Here is a 12,024-nt window from a genome sequence, read left to right on the forward strand (position 1 = left end):
CCCCACTTACTCGAAGCATCGATAAACGACTGGTACAGCGAAACCGGTATGAGCGGATCGGGCAGCTCGTGGAAAAACTTCTTCAGCACCGTCGCCACACACTCGGGCGTGTAGCCGTTCAGATCGATGTTGAGCAGATTCTCGTTCAGTGCGTCCCGCAGCTTGTTCACCTCGTCGTACCGCACCGGCGTGGTGCGGTACACCACGTACAGATCGAGCGTCTTGTCCATCATCGCCTTCTTTTCCAGGCTCGTGCAAAGGTCGGCCACAATTTGCGGTGCCGCCTGCTGCTGTACGTCAAACAGCAGACAGAGACTTTTGCCAAATATGTGCTGGTGTTCCTGCCGGTACGCTCCGCCGAGTACGTAGCCCCCGGTCGACGCGGATGTCAACTGTTGCGACTGCTGCTGCTGGTGCTGGTGCTGCTGTGTGCCACTACGGTCGGAAGCAGTGCATGGCCTTAGGCCCATCACCGAGCACTGCCGGTGCACGACCAAACGGCACTGGGTGCAGAACAGTCCCTGGTGGACCAGCCCCAGCAGGTAGTTCTTGCACATATCACATTTTTGCTGTTTCGAAAATGAACCATTCATCAGCTTATGCCCGTTGTACTGCTGATCGGGCCCGGCGGCAGCCGACAGGTTTACCGCGGTGTGGGCCGCAGCAGGGAGTATCGGCAGCTCTGACGCCGCCGTCATGTCCGCACTCGTCAGAAGTTGTCTGATCGTCGTCAGGATAGTATGCTGATGGAAATCATTCTTAATACCCATTTGCTGGAGAGAGAGAGAGAGAGAGAAAAAAAAAGGAGACGAACACATCAATATTAGGTTCAAAGGGGTTTCACGGAGTTTCCTCCACATTCAATCTAATTGACGGCGCTCCACTTACTTCAAGCTTATCACGATCCAAATTCGGTAAATCACAGCCTTTTATAGCTTTCGTTTTGAATACCTCCACGTGGTCATACATATTAACAGCGGTCATCCATTCCAGCACATTTTCCGTTGTCCATTCGTTAATTGACTGTGGCAATGGTGGGAAACAAAATCGTTACTACACTCTCTGCACTTACCAAAATTCCTTCACATTTGCTTACCTTTTCCGTTCTGAAAGTGCTCGGTATGTTCTGGTACATGTCCGAATTTCTTTGGCACGGCCTGTACAAGGCCATCGGCAGACAATTGACGTGGAAACACGCTGAACAGTCTGTGCGGCAGGGCGGGGGAAAGGACAGGATACAATTTAATATCTCGTGCGCGTAATACACATCGTTTGGCGTACTCTATACTTACTTCTACACTGTCCACCTTGCCTTCCAAGCCCCCAGATGTAGTCTTGGCCTGTAATAATATTCCGCCGCCACGAATCATCAGGATCAGCAGGACGCCGCACAGCACAGGAGCGGGGGGGGGGGGGGCAGGGGACAGGAAAGGGGAGGAAAATTCGACGTGTTTCATACAGAAGGAAGCCGCGTAGAGGTGTTAAAGGTGGTGAAATATAAGAAGGGAATAAAGAATTGGAAAGACACGGTGGTGATAATGAAGAAAGTGAGCAGCGGATTGGAATTCGAGGGACAAAGACATAGTACAGGGAAGAAAGAGAGACAAAGAGAGAGAGAGCGCAAGGAGAAAAAGGAAGAGAATAAAGAAAAGGAAAACAAACAAACAAACAAACAATAGAGTTAGTTCCATCGTGTTCAATCTGCTCTTTTATCGACTCCATCTCCGACGCATTAGGAAACCCAACTACTTTTCTTGCCCGGACGTACACATTGAATTTGATTAATTTAAAACAAAAACACGAATGTTTCACAAAACAGAATCAACCAAACTTGTCCTAAGGTTAGCTTGTTTTCAAAGTGACAGTTAGCAGACAGTCCAAAAGAAGTAGTGTCTCCAACAAGCAGTGTTTACTGTTTTTCTATTCATTCAGCTCGTTCTTTCCATTCATTCATTCCTTTACTCATTCATGCACTCGTTCATTGTCAACATTTGGCGACCACATGTTTGTTGTTGCGTCGATTGGGTTTAGATTTGGTTGGTTTAGATTTGGTTGCCAAAACTTTCCTCTATCTTTTTTGCTTTTCCTTAATTATTCCCGTTTTTTTTTTTTGCTTATACTTTTCGACATACTTACAAAACAAACATATAATGGGTGTTACAAAATAAACAAACTCGGGCGCGTGAGCTCTGTTGTTACCGGTTCTACTGGCCACTTCATTTTTTAATGCTACTCTCAACCAACACAGTCAGTCACACAAAATGAGAGTGATGATGTGTTGAAGGGTTTTATGAGGAAAAAATATGACAAACAATTCGAAACACAGAGGAGACACGCGCGTTAACATCACAAGGCATAACATAAACAAAACAACAAAAAACAAAAAATAATAAAAAAAAACAACCAAATGAGTTACGGGAAAGCGGCAATAAGGGTAATGTGGTGGGTGTGGTTTTTTTGTTTAGAGAAAAAGAGAAAAAGAAAGAGAAGAAAGAGAGATAGAAAGAGAGAGAGAGATAAAAAGAGAAAAAGTATAAATCAACTTTGTATCGAGAAAGACGCTCGTCGTACACGCTTGTTGGAATAAATTTAATTCTTACAATATTCTCCTATTCACACACACACACGCTCACACTAAAGAGAAGGAAACAAATTACTTCGACTAACAAGCAACTGGCGGCGGCGGCGGCGGCGGCAACGATCATTTTAAAAAGTATTATAAGAGAGTCACGACACATAAAGCAGCAGTTGTGGCAAACTGTACTGATTCTCCCAAATTTATTTTTTTGTAATGATTGCACATGAAGCTTCTACCCAGAAGATTGTCTATAAGAATTTTAGACAAACAAAATACATTTTATTTCCTACACTATACTACTACAACAACTATAATATATTTTCAACAAAATATATTATATTACTCTCTCTTCAACCGAAAAGTACCATGGCAACGCATAGCAAGCGACAGAGAGGGGCTACTAGAGAGAAGCGACAACCTTTCCGAGTTTTTAGCTCGAGGAGGCGAAATCTTTTTGACGTAAAGATTTTGCATATCCCCCCTCCCCCTTTTTTTAGCGAAATTTTTTTGACATCTCGCATCATGTATAGCCTGGCTTTTAAGGGCATGATCTATCCTTCTTTACTGCACCACCAATTAAAGCTGCACGAGAACGGACAAATAAATAAGGGACAAATAAATATTCTAATCGTTTTGGGTAAAAGACTCGAGAAGCCCCCCCCCCCCCCCCCCCCCCTAAAATCTTTTGTGTGCAGCACTGTGGGCTGTCATTTTTATTGCACAGTGGGATTTTTGTATGGTCATAACTCGTTTCATATAAACATTGCGCATTGTTCCCTAATACTGTTACTGGACAGCGAGTTTGGGGCGGTCTTCAACGGCAGGGCCGGGGTTCAAATCCCATCCAGACCGCCTCCCCGTACGTAAGCTGACTTAAAGTAGTCAGCGTAAAACTACGGGTAAAACTAAATCACAGAAAGCCAGAAATGGCAGGCCGAGACCTCTCGAGGTTGTAGTACCAAGGAAGAAGAAGAAGGACAGGATCTTCCGTTACAGTCCGGGAACACCGTGTATGTTGTAAGCCAGATTGGTCTCCTAGTCCTCTCAGGGGCTCCTAGCGTGACCAAAAATTAGAACGTAAATCCTGTAAGCCAATATAAATGGTCAGAACAGAGGGAGGGGGATTTAATCGAATAATAAGCAATATTTCATTCGACTTTATTCAACCGTTTTTGACCACACTGAAAGCACACTGTGAAGCTTTCGCAACGTGTACTGCGGATTGCATACATTCAGGCGTAAATCCTACAGTGCCTTAAAAATTTTGTCAGGGGGGGAGGGGGTTTCTTGAGTCTTTTACCAAAGACTGACCTGAAGCCAACGTCACCAACGCCATCTCTTTCATCGATCACTATAGTATTATACTATAGTAGTATATGACTATAAAAGTTCTCTCTCTCTCTCTCTCCTTCTTTTTCTTTCAGCAGTGAGGAGGGATTATTGTAATGTTAAACAAAGGTGGTGCAAATACATTTTTTTTTTTGCTGGGAAGTAGTGGTGATGGTGGTAGTAGCATTGCACAGGGGTTAAATAAAAACTTATTATGTGAAAGTTAAAAAAAACGGAAAAATCGCGAAAAACAAAACTTGGTAAAATTTAGTAGACATCAGGTAAAAAAAGTCAACCTAACGCAACGTTTAAAGTAGCGATATCGAAGTGAAAAATTGTTTGGAAACATTATGCAAGAATAGTTTCAACCGCTTGTACGATTCTCCAAAAGAAAATGTTCCAAAAACTAACCAAGTTTCCCGAAACCAATCGACACTCAAGGAGAAACAGTTGGTCACAAAATGCATAAATTAATTTGTCTTAAAAAAGTATCCAATCCAATGCATTCATCAATCCCTGCAGGATGTCTTTTTGTCGAAAAAGATAAGTTGTAATTCTTCAACAGCAGCGAATGGAAGAATCGAATAGAATATCCATGCTGGGCCTAGTATGTAGAATTCTTCAATTGCACAATTTACAAAGCAGTACAAGAAAAGTGGCGTTTTACGCATTTATAAAATTGGAAAAAAGTCTAATAAACTTGTCCACAATAAAGCTTTGTTCACAGCTAATGGAATATACGGCAAACGATCAGGAGGACTCTCCCGACTAACGTCCAGAGATCACAAAGCTCACGCGTTTCCGAGCCCCGTGAATGTAATTCTGTACGGGTTTCGGGATGAACAAGGCATTTCTATACTCTGTCGATTTGTCTCTGTGGACAAAAGTGCAACAGAGTTCAGTTTCCTCTGGAACTGTTCCTCTTCATATTGAAAAGTGTACAGAAAAGAGTCGAAGCAATATCTAGTGCGTGTCGAAAACTCTGTTAGTTACATGGGAATGGGAATTCAATACTAGACATTACGCACAGAGAGCCGCACGAGTGCGATGAGCACGCTGTGATTTCTTTAAAATACTTTTAAAATCATTGAGCGTTGTTAGATGAGGATGTGGTTGGTTGGTGTGTGCAGCAGAAGATTATAAGATGAGATTATGATAATGACGGTGCAGCTAATGTGGTGTGTGTTTAAATGTATGAAACGTGTGATTGGTTTTCTTTTTACATACACAATAATACTTTTCTTCCACTAAAACTTAAAGTAAAGTCTCGGATTCAAGGGGCAGGAGAAATGCTATTATTCCTTTTGTTAAATTCAACGTAAGCTCTCTTCGCATAAATCGTGACAAAGGTCACACAACGATAGTATCATATCATTGTATTTGCTCCCATACCAAAAACTTAAAAAAAAGGGAGGTGTAGCAAACATCTCTCCAAACAGAAGCGGAACAGTTATAGGAAGCAATCGGTAGTTTTTTGTTTCCCATTTCCATTAGTTTGCGGGCGGGCGGCGGGCGAGAACTTGCTTGATTGCCGTAGCTTACCTGGATCTTTTAGCACCGTCGCCGGCGTAACGCACTTCACATAGAGCTCTTCCGCATTGGCCGTCGTTGTCGTATCGGTGGTACCCTGAGTGGTAGTAGCTGTCGTTGTGCCACTGCCGCCTAACCGCATTCCACCGAAGGCGTCAGAGATCGTGGTCTGTTGTGACTGCTGCGACTGCTGCGACTGCTGCTGCTGCTGCAGACCACCGGCCACGCAGGCGCAACCGATTGATACGCAGGCGCCGGTACTCAGGTACTGCCGTGCTGCTCCCGAGCTATACACAACCGGGTCGATGTTTTCAAGCGGCGAGAGTTTGCTCACTAAAATAAGAATGCATAAGAACAGGGATTAATCATTTTACCAACGCAATACTCGTTTCTTCTTCCACGTAACGTATGCATTCAAAACAAATAGACTAACTTTGGACGACGAATGATCGCTTTTAGACCTTTATAGCGATCGGCTACATCTCCCTCAAGACTACACAAAATTGAATAATGGCCTTAGACAGTAGAAGGATCGTCTTCTTAAGAAATATCTCTAAAATCAGTCCATTGCTTTTTCTAAATGCACAAACGTTGCTAGAAAGATCGCGCCTACTTACACTGGACGTAGCCCGTCTGCTTGGTGCGCACATTGGTGGCCTTGTACCAGGCGACACGCGGCCCACCATCGCCTTCGGCCACCGTACTGGTCGGCGGTTTGGTCACCGTCGGTATCCACACGTGCACGGGATCATCCTTCTCGAAGGCTAGCTCATCGACCAGCGTCAGCGGTGCATTATTATCCTCCAGCGCAATGTACGCACCAAAGCCTTGCTGCTGCTGTGGTTGCTGCTGCTGCTGCTGCTGCTGCTGCGTTTCCTTCTGCTGCTGTTCCCCCTGCGATTGGGCCTGTGCCGATTGCGCTTCCTCCATTACTATACACTGGTAGTAACGATGAGGCTGCCCGACAAACGACACACGCTTCACCCGTTTCTATGCGGCTACGAGGATGATGCGTGCAGCACCGGTACCGCTCGCGAACCTTTCATACGCGCTGACCCTCCGCTCAACACGGTTAAGCGGCGCGAACAAACAACACCGTAGGAAGTAGCGATGCCTTGCTTCCTTCCTTCCTTCCTTTTATTCTCGCTTCCTCTTTCCTACTGCAACCGGAAGCGGACGACCGACGGGTGGTAGAGTTCGTATGACAGGAATGGTTCCCGCGTATGTCCTCTCTATGATTTGTGGTTTCCTCTTACTTTGTAGCTTCCTGCGAGGATTCAATCCTCCCCTCTTTAACGTATGGCGATGTAGATATCTCTTGCATGCGTGTTTCACGTTACAAACTAATCACACCTGTCTACGACAAGTGCTTGTTGTACTACGGGTTAATGTTATATTATTTGTTTGCTTTACTGCTATCTCCTCCGCTTCTCTGCACTACTTCGACGGACGTATCGTTCGTAGGTTAAATTCTACTCCTTCTACCCCGCACAATCTGCTTACTGCGCCAAATTCGTTGTACCTGCGCAACGTCGATACCTGCTGCTGCTGGCGTTGTCCACACCAAAACGACCGACTGATTTATAGTTGATTGATTTAGCTGCTCTGCGGAACCACTGGGCGGTCGGAGCAACCGACAGGATGGTTGGTTTAAAATATAAAACTACAAATGTAAATCTGTATATAAATCCGCTTAGCGAGCACGTCCGCGGGATGCAGCAATGGGCGTCGTGAAACGAGCGAGAGTATAATTCAGCAAAGAGCGAGTCCTTCTTCCGCACGCGAGTGATCTGTGATCGCCCCTCTGTTGGCTCCTTTCGGTCTCGGGCTACGGCTTCTGCCAACTAATTGATTGACTGTTGAGTGTGTGCTTTCCTTTGTTGATTGTTTCTGCCTTAATAGTGCGATTCTCGTTGCCACCTTTCATTAAGCTTTGCTCCGTTGTATGACTATTTGTACGTGGGGCGCGCATATAACTATATTGTGCACGGTCTAGGCTCTTGGTTTTTGCCAGCTGCCCAAATGGAAGAGTGTGTCGCTTGGGTTGATGATGTCGTCACAGGCCAGAGCATAAAAACGTTCGACCACGACTGGTGGAAGGAAGGGACAGCTTTGGGCGACCGGGAAGAATAAGAGCACCCGTTTGGGGTTGTGCTGGTTGTGCTGGGCTGCTCTCTGGTTTTGGTTTGGTCTCCTTCTTCACTCTACTAACGAGACACGGTGTCTGCGGCTTGGTAGTAGTAGCGTTGCGTTTCGCAATGAGATAAGGCACACATAGTTGTTCACGAGGAAAGCAGCTTACACTTTCGCTTCTTGCGATGCATCATCGTCGTGGATGGCCGTGGGATAGGTAGTGGCCGGCTCGTAGTAGCTGCTGCGAAGGATGATGGCACTACCAGCGGCGCTGTGCGTCGGGAACAACCGTTTACCTACGAACGCGGTGAGAAGGTTTCCGTGTTGTACTGGTTGCTGCTGCTCGCAACCCAACCGATGCATGTCTGGAAAGGAAAAAGAATAAAGGAACGCATTAAGTATCGGTTACTTGTCGGCTGTACCGAACATCAACCATAGAGGTTATGAAAACGTAAGCCTTAAAAAATAAATATTTGTACTTTCGCGATCACAACAATATTTACTCACTACAAAGCTAGACTTGCTTCATAGCTGAGCTGTAACTGTACACACAATTTTGCATTTTGTTTGATTTTTCTTCTCTTTTTTTTCGTTTGGTGCTTTAGTCATAATTTGTTTGCTTGCCATTATTTAGTTTGCCCGGCGAGCGAGCTAACAATTGTTATTAAAATCACTAACAGTACAGAATCGTATCATTCTCAGGCCCCGGTCTAATGCACGTTGGCATAATGGCACATTCTCGTGGGTTGGGAGTGGAAGCTAAAACGTTATTCATTCCACACAAGTCGCACCGAACTGGAACCGATAAATTATACGCACACGCACGCGCACACACACACAGGCAAATGATGGAGACAATCAGTAAACATTCATCAGACCCCGACCCGATCCGCACCAAAAAAAAAATATGTACGGAGCCACCACAAACACGATTTACCCACGACGGTGTCTTCCGCCTGCCCCTTTGTTATGCCTCCCACCATCGCCCCCCCCCCCCCCAACGAGAGGTCACCGCTTGATCGTGTGTACCGCATCCGTTGACCACCTGAATATGACATTCGGTGCCCTCGCTTCTCGGTCCACGAGGAACCGCATGCGCGTAACGTACGTCATCATCGTTCATCTTTACTTTAATTGACAACAGAAACAAAAGCCATGCGGTGGCCACCCCCCCCCCCCTCCCACGCACTTTCCGGAGCGACGACGTGCAATCAAACTCGAGCATCATCATTATCGTACCTATTTCCTGTCCCTGCTGCTTCTTCCGATCCGCCGAATGGTTTCCTCTTCCACTGCTCAGAAGATGCTCCATTCATTGGTTCTCCATGTGCAGCACACACACACACACACACACACACTACCACCCTCCCCACCCGTGTGTATTGTACAGCAATTATTCATTGCACACTTGATCGCATTTTCAGAACACACGGTTGGGAATGCATCCGACAAACGGGGCAAGTCCGAACACTTCATCAGGCTGCACACACACACACACACAACAGCACCAGAGAGCAGTCGTCGTTTCGACCGCGCTTTGCATTATTGCATTAAAGTGGGTTTGATGAGTGCAGCCACATACTTAGAACGCATTAACAGGCGTCAGTCAATCAAGTAGCAGTTAATGTGTCACAATTAAAAATATTAGATCTCAATTCAATTGTAATAAATGCAGTTTTTGCTGTAAATTTTTGTAAGTTAAACCCATAACAGCGTAAACTAATGATCAAGAAATTGTACCACCAACTACACCTGAGATATCGAATGCTATCAAATCTCAAATCTGAGCTGATAGAGTTGAGCGAATTCCTCAAGAGTCAAAGTCTCCCTAAGCACTTAACCAGTAACAGCAACAGTTGGTAGACAAATTAGCTATAGAAGTTATTGGAGCAGCTTCAATAATACGGACAGTCTCCAGAACGCATCCAGACCAGTGGCGGATCAATCTAGAAGCTGAAGGAGCGGCCGCTCGGGGTCTCGTCGTTTAGGGGGGCCTCGTCGGCGAAGCAAATCCTGTTGTTTCTCTCTAGTATCACTATTAGAGAGGCCTCAACTGCCATTCCGCTCAAGGCCTCCAACTATCTTCTTGACCCACCACTGATCCAGACAGGACTCCCGTTTGCAGGACTAGCCATCCAGCTTCGGGTATTCAGTCTTGCACGACGGATCAAAATCTCTTGAAGCTTTTGTACCAAAGAAGGACAAGGACTTACTGTAATCTACAGCTCAGATCGACAGTACTATCTTGTAACAATCAGCAAATTTTATTGAAGGAATTAATCAAACTCTTGGTACGCTTGTTGACTTTGAGTCCACCTTACAGCGATGCGGAATGCCTAACAGGTCAAACGACACCAGAAACACGCAGCAGTTCCATGAAAGTTTCTACATAGATCGAAGCTTTATCCTTCGCATTCTATCGCAACGTAACCTCTGCTTGGCCTCTCTTGATTTCTTGTTGAGCTCTTAGAATTCCATTTATGGTTAGTTAAAACCGTTAATTTACCGGCATTATTTGTGAATATAATGACAACTTGCCCATCTCCGTTGTGTATCTTTCGGTGATCTTATTCCAAACCACTCTAATTGTAATACTCCACATTAGCTGCAACATCAGCATATGATTGAAGTTAAAAAATGAACTCCAGGTGGCTTAGCACAGCCACACATATTCGTTCGTTTTCGTCAGTAGTTTTTCTACATGCCCCTTTTGATACTTCGCTTATCAAAAATGTAATGTTACACCCCCGCGTTAAGTGCATGGTTGTGTCCGAAGCCCACCCAAAGCTGGAATTACAGTGATGTGAGAAAAAAGCAGTACCATGTACCATTTGAAAGCATAAAAAAATTCTAATTTTCAATAAAAAGAATTTAAAAACCTTCACAACAATTCTATTTGAATTGATGATTCGCTTAATAATCATCCAACCTAAATGTCGCAACAGAAGAGACACCGCACCGCCGAACTGTCCAAATTCTCTCGAAAGGTCTTCAAAAATCCACCCAAAACTTGCCAACCATCTGCCGCAACAACTTCTCGAAAGGTCTCAACGAAATCGGCTTCGATCTATGTGTCACCGCACCACCCCGTCCGGTGTCCGTACGCATCTGGCTGGCTGGCTGGCTGGCTGGCAGGCTGCAGCAGTAATCGTTTCGCACGCCACTACTACTACCCAACTCCCCATTTTCCTAAACCCCTTTTAAAACCAAAACTTCTTCCCGTTTGCTGCGCACGGTTGGATTTCGATCAACACAACTCCTCTCTCTCACCGTCGCCGTCTCCCGTTGTCGTGCCCACCGGGAAAGCAAAGGGAACGACGAACAAGGAACCCAAAAGACGCGCAATTCCGGGCCCGCCGCACACACCACGCGGCGAATCGCAGCGGTTTCGATGTGTATATATATTCTCGCCATGGTCCGTCATTTTTTAAACGACGCAATACGTCGACGACGGCCACACTTCCACTTCACGTTTGGGGAAACTGCGACTATGTATCCCGCTTCTGTCGGGGTATTATGTTTGCAGTTCTAATGGGAGCTTTAAACGCGATGCCCCTTGCTTCCCCAGATCCCGGGGACGTGATCGCGACAACGACTCTTTTTTTTTTTGTTGGGGAAATAATATTTTATTTGCAATGAGATATCGGGAGCAAAAAAAAAGCTAGAGAAAGATATTACGGAATCAATTGCACCGGCCATTGCTAAATATTGTGAAATTTTATGTCCGGTAAGGTAAAGCGCAGACCTGTGCTGTGTGATCTGGCTGGCTGGGTGGAATTTATAATTAATGCACATATATTTTATAGAGACTACGAAACACACCCAGTGCCTAGGCAAAGGTCGAACCATTGAGTCAATCGAGCCGCGGACCCCCTCGATATGAAAATTCGTCAGCAAAAGGAAACAATAACAAATCATTCGTCAGCTGTAAGGAAAACGTCTAGTCTTGGGCTATCTATTTGCAACGGAATTATATTAAGCCTTTCGCAAATATAAGTCAGACATTGGGCAAATATGTTACTTCGTGTCTTTGTGCCAGCAAAAGCTTCCTCAATCTCTCCATCGAACCGTTTTAACCTCGGAAAAGGTCCTTCGCCTCATTTGCTTCCACAGCGGATGTTTCTCGCTATATCTCTTCTACCACACCATGTGTGGTCGTTCCATCCCCACAAACGCTCATCATCATCACCTGATAAAACAACGTTTCCAAAATTTCCCACACTCGCCCCGGGGCTCGTGTTCTATTTTTCTGCCCGGCACTGTGTGCAGTTCTCTATTTTCCGACCAGAAACGGCGGCTCTCCCCATCCGTTACATTCTCCCCCAAATGTGCAAATGTTGGACACCGCCGTATGACGAACCTCCCCACAAGATAGCGATAACGGCAAACAGACACGACAGACACGGCATTGCTGTGGGGAGGAAAAAAAGGGACCACAACGCGACGTAAGTTAC

The 12,024-nt window shown here is 45.4% G+C and overlaps 1 protein-coding gene across 2 annotated transcripts in view; it reads right to left on the reverse strand.

Annotated features, from left to right (window-relative positions):
* Positions 1 to 12,024, reverse strand: part of LOC118512835 — a 38,464-nt gene that overhangs the window by 9,827 nt on the left and 16,613 nt on the right. The window contains exons 2-8 of one of the 2 annotated variants that reach the window (XM_036057886.1): positions 6,055 to 7,935; positions 5,450 to 5,770; positions 2,137 to 2,229; positions 1,293 to 1,340; positions 1,097 to 1,206; positions 889 to 1,023; positions 11 to 773 (exon numbers count right to left, since the gene is read on the reverse strand). In XM_036057886.1, coding sequence (XP_035913779.1) covers positions 11 to 773; positions 889 to 1,023; positions 1,097 to 1,206; positions 1,293 to 1,340; positions 2,137 to 2,229; positions 5,450 to 5,770; positions 6,055 to 6,367 — 1,783 coding nt within the window. In that variant the 5' untranslated portion in view covers positions 6,368 to 7,935. The remainder of the gene's footprint in view (positions 1 to 10; positions 774 to 888; positions 1,024 to 1,096; positions 1,207 to 1,292; positions 1,341 to 2,136; positions 2,230 to 5,449; positions 5,771 to 6,054; positions 7,936 to 12,024) is intronic. The other variant, XM_036057887.1, reaches the window with a different exon arrangement.

Source organism: Anopheles stephensi, chromosome 3 (assembly GCF_013141755.1).
Source record: "Anopheles stephensi strain Indian chromosome 3, UCI_ANSTEP_V1.0, whole genome shotgun sequence".
NCBI lineage: Eukaryota > Metazoa > Arthropoda > Insecta > Diptera > Culicidae > Anopheles > Anopheles stephensi.